This window comes from Ochotona curzoniae, unplaced genomic scaffold (genome assembly GCF_017591425.1).
Source record: "Ochotona curzoniae isolate NIBS_2020 unplaced genomic scaffold, NIBS_Ocur_1.0 contig_883, whole genome shotgun sequence".
In the NCBI taxonomy this organism is placed as follows: domain Eukaryota; kingdom Metazoa; phylum Chordata; class Mammalia; order Lagomorpha; family Ochotonidae; genus Ochotona; species Ochotona curzoniae.
In genome coordinates, this window is record NW_024466599.1 from 30,275,176 (window position 1) to 30,299,122 (window position 23,947).

Consider the following 23,947-nt stretch of genomic DNA (forward strand, 5'->3'; position numbering starts at 1 on the left):
CTCAGATGAAGTTTTCTTTTGGAGACTGAATAATATGTGAGCAATGGATCAGAGAGGAAATCAAAAGGGCAATTTAAAAATTGCTTGAAAAAAATGAAGGCATCAACACAACATATCAAAACTTATGGGACACAACCAAAACAGTGTTGAGAGGAAAGTTCATCTCAGTCAATGCCTTAAGCATTAAGAAATTAGAAGGGCATCAAGTAAATCAGCTAACCTTACAGTTGAAGGAACTAGAAAAGCAACAGCAAAGCAATCCCAAGATTAGTAGGAAAGAAGAAATCATCAGTACCTGCTTTGCAGGAATAAATGTGTGCTGATTTCTGTCTTATTTTTTGAGCAAATTTGAATACCAAATAGTTCAATCCATAGCACTTTATAGTCCCTTTATGTTATACCCATATAGATTGTTCTGTTTCTTGATTTAATTATGCAGATTCATAAGGTGGGCCTTATTAGACCGAATAGTTCCAAGTCCCAGTTCCACTTCCAGTTGTGTACCCTAAGAAGCAGCAGTTGATGGCTCAAGCACTTGTGTTTATGCTACGTATTTGGAAGACCCAGATTAAGTTCTCAGTTCCTTGAGTCTGGCACAGTGGATCAGTAGGCTAATTCCTACCTGCAAAGCTTTGGCATCCCATATGGGTGTCAATTTATGTCCCAGCTGCTCAGCTTGCCATCCAGCTCCCTACTTGTGGCCTGAGAAAGCAGCAGAGAATGGCCCAGGTGCATGGTATTCTGCACCAACATCAGAGACCTGAAAGAAGCTCCTGATTCCTGGTTTTGAATCAGCTCAACTCCAGCTGTTGGGGCCATTTGGGAAGTGAACCAGAAGATGGAAGATCTTTCTGTCTCCTTCACTCTGTAATCTGGTGGAAATAAATACATCTTTAAAGTGCTCAGTTTCTTGTTTCAGCCTGTCCATTCCTAACAGTTGGTGGGCATTTGGGAAGTGAGTCAACAGATGGGAGATTTTGTTAAAAATTTTTTTTAAGTTTCAAAATTTGTATAGAACCATATGTGAATTGCCAATGGTTAAATTTTAGAGAGACAAAAGCATTTTTTATTTGATATTTCACTTGACTATCCAACAGCTTGTTTTGCCTTTTCTGTTACAATTTTTTACTTATTCCCCGAATGTGTTTAATTTTCCCTTCTGTGTTTGTGACTTGCTCAGGGCCGTTGGAACGTTTGCCCGAGCCCTTGATTGCAGCAGTTCTGTGCGACAGCCCAGTTTACACATGAGTGCCGCTGCAGCTTCACGAGACATCACTTTGGTAAGCTGTCTTCTGATATTTGGGATTTATTTATCCTTCTGCTACTTGTTTAATTATAAAGCTGTTATAACAGCGATATTGTAGGCTTGAGACTCGTTTTCTGGCTTTTAGCTCTACTCGTTGCTGGTTTGATTTGACTAACTAGTTGGCCAGCTGAGCTCCTTGTTGCCCTTTCTGTGAGTTGAGACAGGTAAGAATGACTGTTTCCGTTCCATGGAGCATATATGAAATGGCAGAGAACCTGCTGGGGGACACAGGTCACCATTGCAATATCTCTGTTTGCTTTTGTGACCTTTTTGTTTTTAAAACTTTTTTTTTTTTTAGTTTTTATATTTTATTTTTAGTTTTTTACATTGTTGAGAAGGGTTTATGCCTGTGTGGGCATCCGATTAGGGTGGGGAGGGTCAACGTATGGAGCAAGGTGAGTGCTACAAATGTTTCCAATGTTTTTGGTTTTCTCCTGTATCCACAGGGCAGGGTGCCAAACTACATCAGTATCCATCTGATGTTATCTTACAGTCCCTGTGCCACCCTGATGATGGGAAAAAATGTTCCAAAGATGTTACTTGAGTGGTTTTAATAGTTCTGAGATGTTGTTGGTTTCATTGCTCCAGGCCTGAGAAAATTCTTTCAAAGTCTATTAGTTGAAAATCCACCTTAGTGCATCCACACACTCAGACACTTGCTGCAAAGCTTGGCCAGGAGAATTGTCCAACTTGTTCTGCTTCATATCCTTTTGACAAGGCATTTGACATATTCTGCTGGCCTAGATGAGATGGCTGTCATGTCCCCCATGTGCATTTGGCATGCTGTCCACTGAGTAGACATCAGCAACTGAGGAAGCCAGTCATGATACGTGCACTCCAAGGCTGGACCACACACGGCTGGAGTTTGAATTCAACAGAGTAGTTGTGAAGTTCCCCAAGAAACCTCATCTGAGGTGACCTCAGTCCTGACTTTGTATGCACCAGCCAATGTGGGTCCAGTTGAGTCCATCACTTGCATCTGCCTGTGCATATAATGATGAATGCAATTGTCTGGTCATTTCCACCCTAGCCCATCTCCCACAGAAACCAACAGGTGCTGTGACCTAGCCAACTAAGTCAGCCACAGACCTGGTCTTTATGCATAGCAGTGGGAACTACAGTCTAGTCGGGGCAACCTCCAATAATCCCCACCAGTATGATCCCTAGCCCTGGTTCCTACATGTGCTAGGATGTGCAACAGTCTGGTCTGGCCTGGCCACATCCATCCAGTTCATGTGGATCCCATGAGAGGATCTCATGGATCCCATAGGTGCTGTGGCTGAGGCCTAACCCATGCCCAGACCTGGCACACATGCATGCCAACAAGTGCTGTTGCCTTCTCCAGCCTGGCCCACCCCCATGAATTTGCCCTACCAAGCTAGCTGCCAGCTCTGCGTCTTGCACTTGCTGGTAGGTGTTGCAGTCCAGTCTGGCATGGCCCACCTCACCTTGGCATTCACCAGCAGGTGCTGCAGCCTGGCTCGCCCTGGCCTGCCCACAGTCCCATCTCTCACCGACTGGTGTTGCAGCCTAGTCTTGTCCAGCTTTTCCCCATCCTTGCCTCTCATGTGAACTGGCAGATAAAGTAGCCTAGCCCGGTGCCACCCATACCCTGTCCTGTCCTGACTCCTGCACATGCCAGTGAATGCTAAAGATTGGCCTGGCTTAGACCTGCCTACCACCACCACCCTCTGCCCTCCACCCTCCTGTGTCAGCCTACGCATGCTGAGGAGTGTTGCAGCCCTGCCTGGCTTGGCCCATCCCCAGTCCCAGCTGTTAAGCTCACCAGTGGGAGCTACAGCCCAGAAGAGGTCCCCAAGTTCCCTCACCAGACCTTCTCCCAGACCCAGCTCTCATGTGTTCCATTGGGTGCTAGGCCCCTGCCTGACATAGTGTCCCCCTAGGCCTGACCTTTGCATATACTAGCAGGTGCTATGTCCAGCCTGCCCCCATACACACTATTCTCAGGTGCACCTATGGGTGCTGCAGCCTGGGCCAGTCTGGCTTGCTCCCATCTCCAGTTCCTATGAGTGTCAGTGAATTCCATGGGCATGTTTATTTTAGCCCGTCTCCACCCACAGCTCTTGTACAAACCAGTCGGTACTGCTGACACATGGGTGAGCCCACATATCCCCTATAGAATCTGCTCCAGAACTGGTTCTGTTGCATTGCATGCTCTTTGGTGTCATGGCCTAGTTTTACATGGGCCATCCATCACTCAGACATTCACTGTGGGTACTGTGGCCCACAGCTGCAGTTTTCATGAGTGTGGTGGGTGATGCCACCTAGCCCCACTCAGGTCTCCCAAGGGGAAAGTGCATCGGCTTGATCTACACGTGCCTTCTGGTTTCTCCTCTCTAAACCACTGGATCTCAACTCTTGACCTTGCTTACCTCTGAGTGCAGTGGCACATTCCACAGAAGCCCTCAGAAGTTCCCCAGAAGTCATTCCAGGCCTGTAAAATATTTCTTTGGCAGTCCCGACTCCATACATTCCCAAAAGTCGTTCCCCAGGCAATTGACAGCCTCTCTGTTGGTGTAGGCTGCCAGATCATCTTCCAAAAGAACCAACTGGCCCCCTCCCACATATTTTAGACCAAAATAAAAAATAATAATAATAAAAAGAAAGAAAAAGAACAGGTAACTATGCTGGCATGCTGGGATAGTTAACACAAATTTGGCATTAACCAAGCCCAGAATGTATATCAGCTATTGGCTGCTTTTCTTCCAGCACTATATCACTTACCTAGGTACAAGACAACCCATATAGCTGCCTAAAACAGGGGTGTGCCATTTTTCTGTGTTCTATTTATTGTACTTACATGCTTGTGCAGCATGCACAGTGTTTTACACTTTTTTAAAGTGAAAGCCGTCTCATGTCTTGAAATTGTTGAAGTAGGAGTTACTCTGTTGTCATGTTATTATTCAACATGAATAATGTTTTCGTGTCTACACTAAAAGAGATCCTGCATTTTACTATTTTATTAATTTCATTACATTGTAGCTGCTGTCTTCTAAATATACATCCTTTTTTCACCTTGTGTGTGATGAAGTAGAATTTCCCATTTTCAGTTTAATTAAACACTAATACCCCCTGAGTCTGGGCTTTGATCCTAGTGTGTGTGTTACCACTTGCTCGCCCTGCCATGTGTGATAAGCATGGTAGGGGATGCGGATTTTACCAATGACAGAGTTGAAGTTTGGTAAGATTATTTGACCATTGTCTGTTACATACAATGTAAGCTTCAGTTTTGTTTTGTAATGGAATGCAATATGCCTATGATAGGTTATATTACCTTCTTGTTTAGACCAATTTAAAATGCTTTCCAGGAAATGTTCATTGTGATGTGTAGAAAAACATAGTGAAAGGAATTTCACATTAGTTCCTTATGCTTCCTGTGTATTTTCGTTCAATTATGAATTGGATAAAGCATAAGTGGTCTGCAGCTGTCATGGAGCCCCTGTCTTTATCCTTTCTCAAACACTCAAGTGTTATTTATAGAAGAACAATTTTTATCTCCATTGGTGAATTCATATTTTATGCAGAAGTTCAGGAGTATTTTTGGTTGTTCAAAAGTTGGAGCGTATTTTACCATAGAAACAAGGGTGCGAGTCACCATTGGTCAGGATTTCCGGAGTCGGATATTTATGTGATTTACAGCGGCATGGACTCTGTTCACCACTTGAATATATGTGTTTTCTGTTTGGGAATATTCTTCTCTATCTTGAAATTAATATATATTTACAAAATATTAAAATGTAGTACAGCAGGGCCCGGCGCGGTGGCGCAAGTGGTTAAAGGTCCTCACCTTGCCGCCCGGGATCCCATATGGGCGCCGGTTCTAATCCCGGCAGCCCCGCTTCCCTTCCAGCTCCCTGCCTGTGGCCTGGGAAAGCAGCAGAGGACGGCCCAAAGCTTTGGGAACCTGCACCCGCGTGGGAGACCCGGAAGAGGCTCCTGGCTTCGGATTGGCATAGTATCGGCCCGTTGCGCTCACTTGGGGAGTGAATCATCGGACGGAAGATCTTCCTCTCTGTCTCTCCTCTCTGTATATCTGCCTTTCCAATGAAAAAATAATAAAAAAAAAAAAAAAAAAAAAAAAAAGTAGTACAGCAAGTAAAAAAGCTTTGTTTTCCTTACCCAAGTAAAATTTTTTTATCCTTTGTTAGGTTTTCTTTCAGCTTATTTTTATGCAATAGAAACAATAATAATAACAAATTACAGGGAAACATAAGAGGCTAGTATAGGGCCTGGCGGCGTGGCCTAGTGGCTAAAGTCCTCGCCTTGAACACACCAGGATCCCATATGGGCGCCAGTTCTAATCCTGGCAGCTCCACTTCCCATCCAGCTCCCTGCCTGTGGCCTGGGAAAGCAGTCAAGGACGGCCCAAAGCTTTGGGACCCTGTACCCGCGTGGGAGACCCGGAAGAGGCTCCTGGTTTCGGATTGGCATAGTATCGGTCGTTGCGCTCACTTGGGGAGTGAATCATCGGATGGAAGATCTTCCTCTCTGTCTCTCCTCCTCTATGTATATCTGACTTTCCATTGAATAAATAAATCTTTTTTTTTTTTTAAAGAGGCTAGTATAATAAGATTCTTATTTTTTTAAAGATTTATTTTTGGTTTTTTTTTTATTGGAAGGTCAGGTATATAGAGAGGAGAAGAGACAGAGAAGAAGATCTTCGTTCACTGATCCACTCCCCAAGTGGTCACAATGACCACAGCTGCAGTGAAGCCAGGAGCCAGGAGCCTCTTCGGGTTTCCCACGCAGGTGCAGGGTCTTAAGGCTTTGGGCCGTCCTTGACTGCTTTCCCAGGCTATAAGCAGGGAGCTGGATGAGAAGTGGGGCTGCCAGGATATGAACTGGCGCCCATATGGGATCCCAATGCGTTCATAGCAGGAATTTAGCTGCTAGGCTACTGCAGCGGCCCTAGTGTAATATGATTCTACATAATCTTACCTCAAATAAATGTTAAAGTTTTCATTTTTTCAGATTAAAAAATTTTTTTAGATTTATTTTTTTATTAGAAAGTCAGATACACGTAGGATGAGAGACAGAGAGGAAGATCTTTTGTCCACTGATTCATTCCCCAAGTGGCTGCAATGGCCAGAGCTGAGCTGATCCGAAGCCAGGAGCCAGGAGCTTCTTCCAGGTCTCCTGTGCCAATTCAGGGTCTCAAGGCTTTGGGTCGTCCTCTGCTGCTTTCCCAGGTCACAAACAGGGAGCTGAAGGGAAGCGGATTAGTCGGGATACAAACTGGCGCTCATAGAGGATCCTGGCACATGCAAGGCGAGTTCTTTAGCCACTAGGCTGCCATGCTGGGCCCAGATTTTTAAAAACTTTGTGATTATAGTTGATATTGAAGACCTTAGTATTTTGTACAAAATATTACTCTCCTTGTGCCAGCTATGCCTCCCACCCTCTTCATTTCTGTCTGCTGCCCAGCATGGCCACTGTTGCAAACCTACTGTGTATAGTCTGTAGTTTTACAGTTCTGGGTATTTATATATCCCGACCCAGCACAGTCAGTGTTTTAAACGTATTTAAATTTGCTGTGTATTGTTTATCATTGGTCTATTGAGATCTAGTCATGTTAGTAAGCACTTACCGAGTTTGTCCATTTAAGTACTTTGTATAGTGAGTGTATTCCATCATATAAAACTGTACTGCATTGGTTATATATTCTGTTACTGATTTTCTGTTGCTGAGTTAATTCCCACATGCCTCCTTTTATGAGAATGTCTGTGAGTTTCTAAGCGTTAAGTGGAATTGAATGTTGCTTCATAGGGTATTCGTTTAGAATTTCACAGGTCGCCAAATTAGTCTGCACTCCATGGTGGAAATTTATAATCCCATAATAAGTTAGCAAGTGTTTTACCATTCTTGGTCCATTTTCTTAGGTTATCTTTAACACTTGGTATTTTCAGCCTATAATGTTTGTTAGCCTCTTATTGTCTCATTTAATTTGTATCTTTCTGATTATTTACTAAGATTAAGTATCTTTTTATGTGTTTATTAACTATTTGGCTTTTTTCTTGTATTTTAGATTCTTAGTCTTGTTCCATTTTTTTTTAAAGATCTATTTCTTTTTATTGGAAAGTCAAATATACAAAGAGAAAGAGAGACAGAGAAGAAGAGTTTCCTTCTGCTGATTGATTCCCCAAGTGGCCACAATAGCCATACCTGAGTTGATCCTAAGCCAGGAGCAAGGAGCCTCGAGGCTGTTCCGGGTCTCCCATGTGGATGCAGCGTTCCAAGTCTTTTGGACTGTCCTCAACTGCTTTCCCAGGCTGGATGTGAAGCGGGGCTGCCACAATTAGAACTGGTGCCCAATGGGATGCCGGCATGTGCCAGGAAAGAACTTTAGCCATATTAGGCTAACATGCCGGCCAGGCCCATTGTTCCATTTTTCACTGTTATTTTTATTCAAAAATGTTTTTTCCCTGGTTAAACCAATAGGTATTTATTATGTCAGAGTTCTGGAGCCCAAAAATCCAAATTCAGAATGTAAGTGGGGCCAGAGGCCCTCCGAAATTTGGAGGGAGGGGCCCCTCCACACACCTCCAATCTCCTGTGGCTGTGGTGTTCTGTGGCCTTCAGTAGCATAGCTCCAGGTCTTTCCCTCTCATGGCACCTTCCTTGTGTCAAACTTTCCCCAATAGTTTTGAAATATTATTCATTGGGCCCGGCGCGGTGGCGCAGTAGTTAAGGTCCTCGCCTTGCACGCCCAGGATCCCATATGGGCGCCGGTTCTATCCCGGCAGCCCCGCTTCCCTTCCAGCTCCCTGCCTGTGGCCCAGGAGAGCAGTCCAGGACGGCCCAAAGCTTTGGGACCCTGCACCCGCGTGGGAGACCCGGAAGAGGCTCCTGGCTTCTGATCGGCATAGTATCGGCCGTTGCGCTCACTTGGGGAGTGAATCATCGGACAGAAGATCTTCCTCTCTGTCTCTCCTCTCTGTATATCCGTCTTTTCAATTAAAAAAATAATAATAATAATAAATCTTTTAAAAAAAAGAAATATTATTCATAATCGGCAGTCAGTCTATCTGGAGTTTATTTTTATGACCAAAGTGAGAGATATTTTTTCTTACAGTAAATTATCTCAATATCTTTTGTTGCATTTACTACAATCTTCATACTTTTTGAAAAAGATTTATTTTTACTAGAAAGATTTACAGAAAGAAGGCGAGACAAAGAGAAAGTTCTTTCATTGCCTGATTCACACCCCCTTCCCCAAATGGCATAGTGCCTGGAACTGAGTTGAACCAGAGCCAGGAGTCAAGCTGAACCACAGCCAGGAGCCAGGAGCCAGGAGCCAGGAGCCAGGAGCCAAGAGTTTCTTCCAGGTCTCCCACGTGGGTACAGGGTCCCAAGGCTTTGGACTGTCCTCAACTGCTTTCCTATGCCACAAGTGGGGAACTGGATGGGAAGTGGAGCAGCCGGGATATGAACTGGTGCCCTTATGTGATCCCCATGCTGGAAGAAGGAGGATTAGGCAATCTAACTATCGTGCTGGGCCCATGTTCATTATTAATAATGACCTTTATACCATATTTCAAGGTCCATGATGTACTTAGGTATGCTTCTGGGTTTTTTTATTCTTTGGTGTTCTATTGATTCAGGTATAAATTCCATAATTTAATTGATTTTTAAAACTGATAGAACATTACATATCAATTTTCTTTTAAATACATAGTTTTGTGCTGTAGTCATGCCTCCCAGTTTTGTTGATGGTATAATATAAACATTGTCTCCTATCATCATAAGAACTTGGAAAGTTTTTAAAATTGAAATATTTATTTATTTATTTTTAAATTTTTATTTGGAGGGTTGAGTTACAGAGATAGAGGGAAAAATCTTCCATGTATTGACTCACTCCCCAAAAGGCCACAGTCACTGGAGCTGAGCTGATCTGGAGGCAGGAGCCAGTTGCTTCTTTCAGGTCTCCCATGTGCTTGCAGGGGCCCAAGGACTTGTTTCATTCTCTGATCCCTTCCCAGGCCATAAGCAAGGAGCTGGATGGGAAGTGGAGCAGCTGGGATGCAAACTGGTACCCATACGTGATGCCAGCACCACAGGCTGATGCTTACCCTATTATGCCACAGCACCAGCCCCAAGCTTTTGTTATTATTATTAGCTTTTAATGTGTGATCTTGCATTTTATAGATACATCATTGATTACTTGGTTCCCAATACATTGAGATAATTCTTCTCATATTGTAAGTGGAGATGCTCTCTGTGATAATCCAGCAAAAATCTCTCCACCTGGTACAGGGAACAAGATGAGAAAAGTCTGTTCCTGGGATGGTGCATGTCCTTGTGGCTTAGAGTTGATGTTCCTCCCGGCAGGATGAGGAATGCAGAGCTCAAGCATGGCTGTTGGTGTGCAGCTGTAGCAACTCTCTGCTTCCCACTAGTGGGGAATGTGTGGGACTACAAGTGGGTTTCTTTATTGAAGAGGATAGGTTGAAATAGTTAACTATTTGTTTCTGTCAATCTTATGTATAAAAACCTTTTTTTTAAAAAAAGATTTATTTGTTTTTATTGTAAAGTCAGATATACAGAGAGGAGAAGAGACAGGAAGATCTTCCATCTGATAATTTATTTCCCAAGCGGCTGCAATGGGCGGAGCTGCCAGGAGCCCAGAGCCTCCTCTAGGTCTCTCATGCGGGTGCAGGGCCACAAAGCCACGGGCCGTCCTCAACTGCTTTTTCCAGGCTACAAGCAGAGAGCTGGATTGGAAACGGGGCTGCCGGGATTAGAACTGGCACTCTTATGGGATCCCAGCCCATGCAAGGCGAGGATTTCAGCTGCTGAGCTCCTGCGCCGGGTCCTAAAAAAGCTTTTAATGAGGATACTACCTATATGTCTTAACTAGTTTAAATGCAATATTGTATGTTCTTTCTGTAATGCTTGCCCATTTCTTTGCTTCTTAAATTACTTAGAACTGTAGTAAATTGTTAAAGCAGAGGTAGACCGAAGCTCAGGAAATGGTTTTTTTTGCCACATTTGTTGAGCTGGCTTTGGGAATCTCTTATATTTTACCTATTCTTCTGCTTCATTCTCATTAAAATGACAGGTTTACTTCTTGCTAATTGGCACCTTTAGAGTTACCTGGCAAAAGCTCAAGTTCTTGGGTCCCCTGCCACCCACCTGGAAGACCTGATTTGAAATCTGGGCTCCTAGCTTCAGCCTGGCCCAGCTCTGCCCTAGCTGATATGGTTGTTTGTGGAAATGAATCAGCTATAAGATCTCCCCCTTTCTCTCACTGTCTGTTCTTTGAGATTAAATGAAAATAAATTAATGAAAATTTAAAATGGTTTGGATTTTGATGCCAGAAGTATTTTGGATTTTAAAATATTTATGTATTCATAATGAGATATTTTGTGAATAGGACCCAAATCTAAACATGAATTGGATGAATACCTTATACATATAGCCTAAAGGTAGTTTTATGCAGTATTTTAATATGCCTGTGTTTTGGTTATTACCTTATTGTATGACATTGGGTGTGGAGTTTCTACATGTGCTGTCATGTTAATGCCTCAGATTTAAGGAGAAGCTTTTTTAAAGATTCATATATTTATTTGAAAGACAGAGTAACTAAGAAAGAGAAACAGAGAAAAGAAAGCTATTTCATCTTCTGGTTCACTCCCCAAATGTTTGTAGGGCCAAAGTTAGAAACCAGGAATTCCATCCATTGCCCACAAAGGTGGCAGGAATACACACTCTTGACTCATCATTTGTTGTTTCCCAGGCACATGAAAATATGGGGCTCTAACCAGTAACACCAGTATGGGATGTAGGCATCCCAAAAAGTGGCTTAGCCTACTGTTCCACCCTGTGTTGTTGTCTGTCTTTGATTAAGTAGCAGTAAATAATATGATTCTATTAGTGTGGGGGTTTGTTGCTTGGATTACTCAAACTTCATCCAGCTGTAGGTAGACCCTCTTTGGGTCTGAGACATTCATATGTCCACAGTGAGTCAACTGTGAATTACAACTGCTATTAATCTAACATATGTAAGATTTACAATTGTTAAAATCATTGAGCACATGGAACCTCATAAATTCCACCTTTGTTTCATAAAATGCAAAATACATCTTGTATACAACATGGAGGGGGAAAATATTTACAAAGCTAACGTAACACCATTTCATACACGTATGGAATGGAATTCCTTAGCTAGGGGAAGTACTAGCCTGTTCTCCCTGCTCAAGGTTGTGCCCTGTGGCTTGAGCTCACTGCCTTGGGCATTATAGGGAAGGAATGATGGCTGGAGCAGAGCTTCACACTGGAGAGCTCTGGCTTGTTGCTTTTGCCTGGATCTGAGGACTAAATCATTTTACAGATGGTGGAAACAGTGAAGAAATTGGGTGTAATTAGTGGCAGGGTCAGAACCAGAAGCCTAGAGTCTCTGGACTCTGTTTCCAGCCACCACAGAAGTTGGTCTGAGACCCCATGTGGCATCGCCTTGAGGATGAGATGTGATGATCAGGCAGCATTAGGAATGATATCTGGCTGTGCAGAGTCTACAAATGTTCTAATTGTTGAGAAGATGAAGGTGGCTGTGATGTATTTGTGGTTTTTTTCCCCTTCCCAATCTTAGTTGAGACTCACTTCTGATTTTATATCATTTTTGATTGTCCGAAAGAAATTTTATCATACTATTTAATTGTCATTATAATAGATAATCAATTTGGAAAATGGTGATTAGGCTATGGTTAGCCATGCCTTTCAGTATAATTGTTACATGGAAGTCATGGCAAGATTTAAAATGGTTTCCTTTGAGATGATTAATTTTTCCTTAAACATGTTGTAATTTTACAATGAAGTTGTTTTTTATTGGGAGTAACTTAGGAAGAAAACTGTGTCAATAACAAAATTTTATGTTTTAGATATTAATTCTGTGGGAGTGCTATTCAGTAGTAAGACATTTTCCTCCTTCATACGTGAATTCTGTTCAGATCACGTGTTTCTTTTAGGGCCTGGAGAATACTGAAACCTTGAGGGTAGTTTCGACACAACTGCAGATTATATAAATCTTGTGACTAACATATTGTGTATCAACTTACATTAGAAATCTAGCCTTCAAAATGATAAAATTTATCATAAAATTGATAAACTGACATTTTCATATAACTTTAAAAAAATTCAGTCTTTTAAGTTATAAAACCAGAATTGTTACTAATGAACCAGAAGAATGATGAAAAACAGGAAACATGCCATTTCCCTTGCTGCTAACTGTATCATTAAAGCAATAATATTCTACATAAGGCATACTTTGGGGGAAAAAAGAAAAAACCTTGTTTGAAAGGCATAATAGAGTGTGAGACACCTCCCTCTGGTGGTTCACTCCTTAACTGCTCACCAAACCAAAGCCAGGAGCACGGATCCCAGTCTTGAGGCTGTGTGGAGGCAGGAACAAAGTTATCCAGTTCCTTTATACTGCCTCCAGGGTCTGTCAGACCCAGGTACTTGGCTAACAGGTGTGGACATCCTAACCAGCATCTTGACATCTTTGCTGATAGGCAATGGGTCTGCCCCTAACCCAGTGTGCTTGCTTTTTTTTTTTTTTTTTTTTTTTTTTTGTGAGGGCTGGGGATTAGGAGAGAGGTAGATACTACCTTTTAGTTTACTTTTTCCCACATGAATGCAAAATTGATTCAGGAAATCACTGTAGATCTGATGTTGGGGGAAATACAGTATTAACTGAACAGCTTTGTTTAGAATTATTGATAAAGAGATTTGGATTTATAAATACAACTTAATGAAGGCTTGTGATTTTTAATTAAGATTTATTTGTTTGAGGGGCTAGCACAATACATTTGAGCTTATTTAAACATAATAAACTTAATAAAATAAAAATATAGTAAAAATAAACATTATAAAAAAATTAAAATGTATTAGGGGCTTGGTGCAATGGCTTAATGGCTAAATCCTCACCTTACAAGCGCTGGGATCCCATATGGGCACTGATTCCTGTCCTGGCTGCTCCATTTCCCATCCAGCTCCTTGCTTGTGGACTGAAAAAGCAGTAGAGGATGGCCCAAAGCATATATATGCATGTGTGTGTGTGTGTGTGTGTGTGTGTGTGTGTGTGTGTGTGTGTGTGCGTGCACACACACACACATTTATGTGTGTATATATATGCATATATGTGTGTGTATATATATATATTTATGCCCAAAGCATAAAGGCATAGAAGCATAAAGAAGATAGACCTATCTTCTATCCCCTAGTTCACTCCCCAAATGGCATCAATGGCAGGAACTGGGCTAAACCGAAGTCAAGCCAGAAGCCCCATCCCAGTGTCCCACATGGATGGCAGGGATTCAGGTACTTGGGCTCCTTACATTACTTTTTGGAGGCTCATTAGCAAGCAGTTGCATTGAAAGTAAAGCAACTGGGATACAAACATGCTAACAAGGGATGCTGATGTTGCGGGTGATAGCTTAGCATATTGTACCCCATACCAGTTCCCACAGTTTCTTAAAACTTACCAACTTTGTATATTGGGATAATGCAGAATTGTGTAAGAACTTCCTGTGGTCCATTCAACCAGATTCCCTAATTGGTGCCATTTTAATCTCATTTTTTCTTCATATTTATCTCATTTGCTTTATCATTCTTTTTTCTTCTTTGTTAAAAAACAGAACAGATAAAATGTAAACGTTTGATTTAGAGGTCTTATTGGTTTTTATGTGCAGTTCTGCAATCAGGCAGCACCTCATACAATAAAAAATAGTGAATTATTCGAATGAGCTCAGCAGAGAAGCGATAAAGGCTTTCTAGTCAGTGCCAAAATGGAGGGGCAAGAAGCAGATTAGTTACATCAAAGATGCTTTCTTTATAGGTTAGAAGAGAGGCAGCATCATCTCAGCCTTGCTCAGGTAAACCACCTTGTCTGGCTGATTGCTATGAGGTTCTTGAAAAGTTTGATTACAAAGCATTTAGCAGAAGTGAATCCATTCTTGTGGTCATATGGGGTGTACTGTGGAAGCTCAGTCTGCAATATGACCCCCGTCTAAAATGGTTATCATCAGGAGTCAGTGGACTATGGGAATACAGCTTGAAAATGTGTCAGTAAGTGATTTCATCATTGTGAGTGCATCATGGAATGTGCTAACACCAGCCTGGATGGTTGTGCCTAATGCGCATCCAGGCTGTGTGGGACCACTGTCACACGTGCAAGTTGGCTGTAACACCTTGCATAAACTGTAATGCTATAGATGTGTTATTGTTTCTGGACAGTTTTGGAATGTATGTTCTTTAGCAGTACCTAAATATTTGAGAGGATATTTTCTAAGAAGCTAATTATTTTTAAAAAACCATCAGATATATTTGTTATAATATTATTACTCAATCTAGAAGCTTTATTCAGATGCTGATTGTCCCAATATTATCCTTTATAGTAAAAATTTTAAAAAGTTATGGCCCAAGATCACCTGGAGACTCACTGTATGTAGTTGTCATTATCTCTTTTGTCTCCTTTATTCCCCTGTGTTTCATGACCATGACATTTTGGAGAATACTGTTCAGTTATTTTGTAGAATATCTCTCAGTTGTGGCTGTAAGCTGACATGTAATTAAAATAGCTTCTTATTCTATGTAAGTCTATTTTGGTTAGTTTTTTTCAGTCTAGGTTGTATTCCTCTAAGTTTTCAAACTTACTACCATTTTTTTAATAATAAATTTAAGCTTAAAAATTGCTGTAAGGGCCCGACACAATGGCCTAGTGGCTAAAATCCTTGCTTTGCACATGCCGGGATCCCATAATGTCTCCGATTTGTGTCCCAACTGCTCCACTTCCCATTGAGCTCCCTGCCTGTGGCTTGGGAAGGCAGTAGAGGATGGCCCAGAGCCTTGGGGCCCTGCACCTGCACTGGAGTCCTACAAGTTCCTGGTTCCTGGTTTCAGATCAGCTCAGCTCCAGCAGTTGCAGCCATTTGAGGAGTGAACCAGTGGACGGAAGATCTTTTTCTCAGTCTCTCCTCTGTAAATCTGCCTTTCCAGTAAAGATAAATAAATCTCTAAAAAAAATTGCTGTGTCATTAGTTAAAATAGCTTTTCATTCGGCTGATGGTATTCTTTATATGTACAATTTCCAGTTTGTCCTTTATATTTTCTTATAGCTGGGGGAATGTCATTAATTATTGAGAAGAAGGGAATTTGGATTTTGTTTGATTTTCTTTATTGTACATTTTCTGTTTATTTTTGTTCTTTCTTTTCTTCCATCTACTTTGTATTTATTCTGATAACTCTTTGCAGCTTATTAAAACCATTTTAAGCTCATTAATCTTTATTTTTCATCTTTTTCATTATATCATTTAAGACACAGGTTTCTAATTTGCAGCTAGACCATAATTCATGTATTTTGTTCAAAACATGGTATATTATGATTTCCTAACATAAATAATTATGTAGTTAACATAATAGTTTTTTCTTAGATGTGTGTCAGTTGGCTATTATGTTCAGAGAATATGTATGCTATGAGTCCTGGTACTGTATTATAATTTCCTTTAAGGTCTGGAATGTGATCTCCTGCAGTGTTTTGCCTCCTGCTTCTTTGCCACTGTGGCAGCATCAAGGTCTGATTTTTAACATTTCCATGGTCCATTCCTGCCTGTAGCAGTCTAGAAATGCCCCTAAGGTACTAAATCTCCCGCCTCACTCTCTTTCCAGGAGAATCCTAACCTCTCCTTGCCTGAAGCGTCTAGTTTTGTGTGGAATATAGATTCATGGCCGGGGGGAGAGTATGTGTTGTTTATGGCTATACCATGGCTGGTTGTCTTCTGTGGCTTTCTTGTAATAATAATCAAAAGGTTTGAGTAATACAAAAGAACATTTGTTATGTTGTCTTGAAGATTGATTGGAGTGAATGTCAACAAAGTCTTAATAGATTTGTAATTGATACAATTTTGCTTTTTATTTTTTATTATGTGTTAAGAAAAGCTGAACATGAATGGCACACTTCTGTTTTATATAGAAGAGATTATGCCTTGGTCACAGTTTGAAATTGACTTATATGGGTTTATATCCACCTTCTGCTTGGAAAAAGCATATGCTCATTAAGTTTTAAACAGATTGTGTATTTTGAATGCTGTAATTTGTGCTGTATGTATGCAATAGTCTTGTAGACTTGTAACTGGGCCTGTCAGTTGCTTGTATTAATATATATGTGTATCAGTTACCTGTTGTCATGGTAATGCCATGTGCTAGAACCTGAATTCCCTGAACAGCAGCCTATGTTGGCCACTGTCAGCAGAGTTATTGGGGAGAAACTCTGTATGACCAACTCTTATGGAAAAGAAAGGGTCGAGGTGGGATGAGGTTTCAGAAGAAGGTGAAATATGATGTGTCTGCCAACTTCTTGGGGCTGTGTTAGATCAGAATGAAAGGCCAGGCGTTGACACCTCTGTATAATTTACTACAAACTGCACCACGAATAGGGAATGACTTTGGGCAATGAATCTTTCTTAGATTGAGTTTATTGCAAAGAAAACCAATGACTGAAGGTTTTCTGCTCACAGCATTTCTAGTGACTGAATGAAAACAAAACAAACATTACAGTGCCTCAAATTTCAGTGACTTATAGCAAGGAGTGATGATGTCTCATCTACTCACCTACAGCTTGTCTTGGATCTGTACGGTGCTAATCCAGGTACCCCACCGCAGGTTGCACTTAGATTGGCGTTCTGCCTCTCTCCTCCTATGTGGACAAAAGTCTTTGACATGAAAGAACTGACAAAAACAGAAAGCGCAAATGCGTTTTCAGTCTGTTGGGTCACAAGTCTTAATGTGCTGCTGTCTAAGCCCAGTGTCAGAGGGTAGAGAGTACTCACTCTCTTGTGTGGGTCCAGGGGAGGGAGTGAATGTTTGCTGAACAGTCCAGTCTATCATAGTGTGACACTGCTTAATGAACAAAAGATAATCTCATAGCCAAGATTTTCCTGTCAGTCTTTCTCCTAAAATACTTCTGTTTGTCATCCCCATCTGTTATGAATGAGATGAAATATGACAACACCTTCCCTTCTTTTTGGCAAAGAGAACAGCTTGTGCTGGGTTCTTAGGATTTTTAAAATTTAAACTTGAATAGATCTTGCAATGTGTATCTGTATCTCTTAATTGAAAAGTATCTGAAGGGATATTTCATTGTTTTTGGTCTTCATTTTAAATCCTTTTCATCTTTAAAATATTTATTTAATTTAAAAAGCAGAATGTTAAGGATGAGGGCAGAGAGAGAGAATGAGGAGAGATCTTCCATCGGCTAGTTCACTTCCCAAATGGCCAGAAGAGCTGGGGCCAGGCCAGGCCAGAGCCCGGAAATTCCGTATGGGTCTGTCAGATGAGCAATAGGACCCCCAAACACTTGGGTTGTCCTCTGCTGCCTTCCCAGGCACCTTAGTGGGAACTTTATTGAAAGCAAAACAGCTGGGACTCACTTAAGTATGGATTGCTGATGTCAGAAGCAGTGGCTTGACCTCCGTTTTACCTCAACATTTTCCCCTGTTTTCGATTTTTTAAAGTATTTATTGTTACTTGAAAGACAGGTTTACATAGGGAAGGAGAGACAAACATCTTCCATCTTCTGATTCACTCCCTAAATGGCTGGAGCTGAGCCTATCTGAAGCCAGGAGCCAGGGGTACAGGGGTCCAATGATTTGGACCGTCCTCCAGTGCTTTCACCAAAGCCATAAACAGGGACCTGGATTGGAAGTAGAGCAACTAGGACTAGAATTGCTTCAGTGTCTTGATCCCACTAAAATTTCCATTGAAAGTTCTGTTTTTGTTCACATCCGATCTGGTGCAAGTTTGGGTTCCTGTTCATTTAAAAATTTTCAGTGAAAGCAGTGTAAGCTGAATCTATTGAGATATTTACATTAAAAATTATTTATTTGAAAGACAGAGTTACAGAGAGAGAGAGAGACAAAGAGAAAGATCTTCAAGTCGCTGATTCAGGAGCCAAGAGCTAGAAACTTAATTCAGCAGCTCTTCCTCCTGGGTGGCAGGACTCAAGTCCCCTGAGCTGCTTCCTAGGCACATTGGTGGGAACCTGCATCCAAAGTGAAGTAACTGCGGCTTAAACAGAAACTTGGATGTGGGGTGCAGATTTCCCAGTCAGTGGCTTAACCTATGAACAACGATGGTAGGATCTGTAATCCTATGATATGATCTATAGCATCTGCTGTTAATTGTCAATCCTCTTTTTTTTTCCCCTCTGTTTTTTTCCTTCACAGTTGATGTGTATGCTCTGTTGCTGCAGCCTTCATGTTCGACATTGCCTTGTTCTTTCTTAAAATGAGTTCTTTTAAAAGTGATTGTTTCTTTGAGACATTGTCTTCATAAACGTTTTGTAAAACTTTAGTCTTACTTCCCATTCTTCCTCCTAACTTCGATTAGCTTGATGTTTGATCTTGATTTTATTTTAAAGAACTTATGTTGCTTTGTTAGGGACTCATTCCATATGTCATAGCCTTCCTAACGCATCCAACTAGATGTTGTTTGGATATGTTTAACATTTTAGTGAGATTTGTGATAGACATTTCCTGTGAACATTTTTGAGGACCCATTGTATAATCCTGTTATAAAGAGGTCTCTAAATAATATTGTTCTTTTCATTTTCATAGATCAGTTACTCAGACACAGTAATTTAATTTCAGAGATGATGTAAAAATATATGAAAGTAAACACTAAAACTAAATTGCACAGTGTGTTTAGTGAGGTTAGCTAATGAGGCAGCACTTAATTGATTTAAAAAATTACAGCGTAAAGAATAAAGTCAGTTCTAACATTTCTGCAATCCCTGCTACAGAAGGGTGAAAAGAAATTCAATTGGAAGTTATTGCTCTATAGTTGTAACAAAGATAGCAAAAGATAACACATAGCCCGTGGCCTTAACTGTTATTATAATTAGAAAATTGATAACAAAATCACTATAGCTTTCATTTTGTGAGCTGTAACGATTTAAGTGAGATATTAACCCTTCTTGAAATAGTTATTGTATCCCAATTTGTTGACCCGTTCCAAATAATATTGCCTTTAGTCTGTCAACACAGTGATATTCTATGCCTTTATTCAGTGTCTTAGCTAATGTATCACAGTGTAAATAATGTGTAATGCAAAAAAATTTAAGCTTTGATCTCTTAGAGCCTAGTTTATTCAGTTTTATGCTTCATGGAAAATATTTTTGAAATAATTTATACCTAAGGTGTTTTTGCAAAAAGCTAATTATTTGTCCCAATCTAGCTTTCTTCCTTTCAGTTTAGCTTGTAAGTTGCTCTCTCCTGAAATACATGGGAAACTGACATCATCCTAGCTCTTCCATTCAGGCCTGGTCATGTGTTCCTCTTCTTTCAGAACCTTAGTCAGATTACCTGTTTAATGTAGATAGGAAATTTTGTTTGGTCTGTTCAATATGAATGTATAACTTTGTCTTAACTCTCGTACTCATGTTCCATTATTTTCTTCTTAGTTTTAACATTTTGTCTTAATCCAACCAGAGAATGTTTTTTCTAGCTGTGAAATACAAGAAAAGATATGGTCAAGAAAAGATATGCCAGCCTTGAACAACAACTGAAGTAACACTGGCATGAAAAAAATTTTTGCTTTGAATTTACTTACTTGAGAGAGACAGAACTCCCATCTGCTTATTCCCTCCCAAACAGCCAGGACCAACTGGGCCGATATGGGGAGTCAGGGATGCAATCACGATGCCATATAGGTAGCAGGAAACCAATTTGACTTGAGGCCTGCTAGGGTCTGTGCTAACAGAGAGCTGGGGTGTGGGATTGTTAACAGGTATCAAACCCAGGCACTGTATTATAGGCTATGGTTTTCTAATCCTTGATTCCTGTGTTGGAGAATATGGGATCGAGTCCTGATGCCCCCAATCCCAGCTTCAAGCTGATGGCCCATATAACTGGGTCTGACACCCATATGGGTTCTTGGCTTTAGCCTGGTCCAGCTTTAGCCATTTTCAGACATGTAGAAATTGTAGGAACCTGTTTCTTTCTGTCTCACTTTGTCTCACTCTTATTCCCCCATGACTGCCCCTGTCTCTCACTTTAATAAGAAAAACAGTAAAATAATAACAGTAAGTTAGCATTGCCCAAGAATGCATCATACTCTTTAATATTTCTGTTTTTACCCATTCTGCAGTCCAGTTGATGCTTTCTCTGTTTTCTCTTCTGCAGTTTCATGCTATGGATACGTTGTATAGACACAGCTATGATTTAAGCAGTGCCATTAGTGTCTTAGTACCGCTTGGTGGACCTGTTTTATGCAGAGATGAAATGGAGGAATGGTCGGCCTCTGAAGCTAGCTTATTTGAAGAAGCACTGGAAAAATACGGGAAAGACTTCAATGACATTCGTCAAGACTTTGTAAGTAAAATAAAATAAAGTTGGGTTGGGAATGTTTTACTTTGGAAATAACGTCAACTCATCAACTTTGTAGTATTCATTTAGAAAGCATTTGACAGCAGTTTTTTGTGCTCAGGATAGAATGAAGGCTTGTTTTTTCTAAAATTTTTAAAAATTTTTTATAAAAGATTAATTTTCATGATACAGTTCTGTAGGCTCAGTGATTTGGCCTGCCTGCCTTCCCATTTACCCTGCCCCCTACTGTTTTCTTCTACAAGGCTGGTTTTATAGTAGGAAAAACTGGTATTTGTTCTTGGGATTAGTCCTAAGAACTAGGGTCAGCAACCCTGAGATCTTAGGGTCAACTTTTTCAGTTTGACTTCACAGTCTCTGTGAACTCTAAGTTACATGGGCAGCATTCTTCTAATCATGTTCTTTACACTTCTCTGATCTGAGACCTTATTTATGTATTCTAGTTGTCTCACTAATTGTTGAGTCTGAATTTGAGGCAGACTTCTAGAATGGAAGTAAAATTACTTTTGTGAAGCAAATAAAAAAACTTGTGAAGCAGAGCAGTATTGACTTAATGTGATTTTTTTAATCTTGATTATTCTTAATCACACAATTCACTTGCATCTGTATATTAGTTTAATTATACATAACTTTGTTGAAGTATAAGTGACAAACAAACATATATATATTTGGGATCTATAGTGTGGTAACTTAATAACTCAGATTGCAAAATGGTCACCACAGTTAAATCAGTACTTCTACCTTCACACTTAATTACTAATTGTGTTTTTGATCCTTGACTCCTGTATTGGAGGACATGGGATTGAGTTCTGCTTTGCTCCTGATCCCAGCTTCATGCTAATGAGCCTGTAGCTGGTGATGGTGGCCCAAGTAACTGGGTCTGATATCAGGTCACACATGTAGCAGTGACACTGAAGATCTACTTTTTGCTTTAGCGTTTGAATTCTAGTTAATCATATTTCCTTTTCTCTTTATAGGCCTTCTGTTTTTAGTTAAGCTTACAATCTCTTTGAAATCAGGAAATGTTTTTCAGAAGTTCATAAATAGCTCTCTGTAGAATTTATATTTCATTTTAACTTATGAAAGTAGTACCGTTATAGAGTATCATATATTTAATAAGAACCAGATATGCTGGGCCTTTTATCTTATGTATTTTCTGAAATTTTATGAGATAAAATGATTACTTATCATTATGTTTGCTACACTAAGCCTCAAATACAGTAATTAAAGCTGTTAGAGCCACTCAAAGCTGACTAAATTCTTCTGACAAAACTTTATTTTATTCCTAAATTGTCACAGGCTATGATTAAAATTTGTAGGATGTGCAGCTGATAAGTTAGCTTCACATGATCAGAACAACACAGTACTCCAGTGTTACTGAACACAGTTACATCACAGCACAGAAAATGCCAAGAATAGGGGCTGGCATTGCAACACAGTGGATTAAGCTGCCACCTCTGACATTGGCATCTCATATGGATGTAGGTGAAAGTCCTGGCTGCTCCTTTTTGGGTCCAGTTCCCTGATAATGCACCTGGGAAAGCAGCAAAGTGCTTGGGGCCCTGTCCATCCATGTGGGAGACCCAGATGAAGTTCAAGGCTCCTGGCTTCAGATTGGCCTTGTACTGGCCAATGTGATCATTTGGTGAGTGAACCAACAGGGACAGATGTACAGGTGTTACAGAGGACTAGATGATGAGAAACACCAAAATAAAACTACTTTTTCCTGTATTGTGTTTGCACTCTCATCTTTAGAATGTTCTAGTGATTATTCTGAACTTAGTTCCAGTCAGTAAATATTCATTCAGCGCCTGCAACATGCCACTTGCTCAGTTGGGCAATAGGCATGCAATAGGAGTTAGTTCCTAGTCTGCATCAAGAGACTGAAAAATACACATGTGCACCCAGATAACGTTAATGCTTATCAGAAGATGAACAAGTGTTAGGGGAATATTGGTAACAGTTAGTTGTGTTGATCAAATCTGGAGAGGCCCCTTGAGGCTACTAGCATTTTAGCTGGTTCTCTGAAGGTAAAGAGGTAACGTAGCAGATGCTGATGTTAGGTCGTGTACAGACTGCACCTCTTGGCATTTAATATGAGACTAGCAGATAAACCTGGACAGTGATATACTTGGACATAAAAGTGCAATATATTTGGACATAGAAGCTGGCGTTGGTGTGAAAAGCGCTATATGAAAATGAGTATAAAAATTGTAACATAATGTTGTTACTATCCTTACTAACATTTGTTAATGTTATTTTAAAAAGCAGTTGTAGGGGGTTGACATGATCGTATTCAGGCTAATCCTTTGCTCTCACTGCTCATGGCACTGACATCTTATATATGCATCAGTTTGAGTCCCAGTGACTTCACTTCTAATCCAGCTCCCTGCTCATGTCCTGAGAAAACAGCAAAGGATGGCCCAAGGCTCCTGATTCCCACTTATGGAGCTTGTATTCTGTTTCTTTTCTGTTTGCCTTTTATTTCCTTTTTTTTTTTTTTTTTTTTTTTTTTTTTTTTTGCCTTTCTGCACTAGTTATGCTATCCAGTAAACTGTTAAAAAGAGGTGTTAAAGGTCCGGCGGCATGGCCTAGCGGCTAAAGTCTTTGCCTTGAACACACCGGCATCCCATATGGATGCTGGGTCTAATCCCGGCAGCTCCACTTCCCATCCAGCTCCCTGCTTGTGGCCTGGGAAAGCAGTCGAGGATGGCCCAAAGCTTTGGGACCCTGCACCTGTGTGGGAGACCTGGAAGAGCTCCTGGTTCCCGGCTTCGGATCAGCACAGTACCAGCCGTTGCAGTCACTTGGGGAGTGAATCATCGGATGGAAGATCTTCCTCTCTGTATATCTGATTTTGTAATAAAAATAAATAAATCTTAAAAAAAAAAAAGAGGTGATAAGAGTAACATCCTTTTCTTATATTCCTGACAGTTCTTCCACTGTTAGATGACATCAGTTATAAAATTTCTGTATATGTTTTTTATTGGGCTGAGAAAAGTTTTAATTAAAAGTTTGTAAGCATTCTTGTTCTGAATGGATGTTGAAGATTTTAAGGAAGATTATATGCATCAATTGTTATGATAAGGTTTTTCTTTTTTGATTCTTGGTATGGGAGTGATAGTAAGCTTTTAATTTTAATTTTATTTTATATTTGTCTTGTTTTGTTTTATTTTATTTTTTGAGAGAGAGAGACCACCAGTGGACTGATGACTGGGTTCCAGTAACTGAATTCAGGTCTCCT

At 40.5% G+C, this 23,947-nt stretch overlaps 1 protein-coding gene across 5 annotated transcripts in view; it reads left to right on the forward strand.

Moving 5' to 3' along the window:
• MTA3 (metastasis associated 1 family member 3) overlaps positions 1-23,947 on the forward strand; it is a 157,544-nt gene that overhangs the window by 89,374 nt on the left and 44,223 nt on the right. For 4 of the 5 annotated variants that reach the window (XM_040993156.1, XM_040993158.1, XM_040993157.1 and 1 more), the window contains exons 8-9: positions 1,181-1,280; positions 20,503-20,691. In XM_040993156.1, coding sequence (XP_040849090.1) covers positions 1,181-1,280; positions 20,503-20,691 — 289 coding nt within the window. The remainder of the gene's footprint in view (positions 1-1,180; positions 1,281-20,502; positions 20,692-23,947) is intronic. The other variant, XM_040993160.1, reaches the window with a different exon arrangement.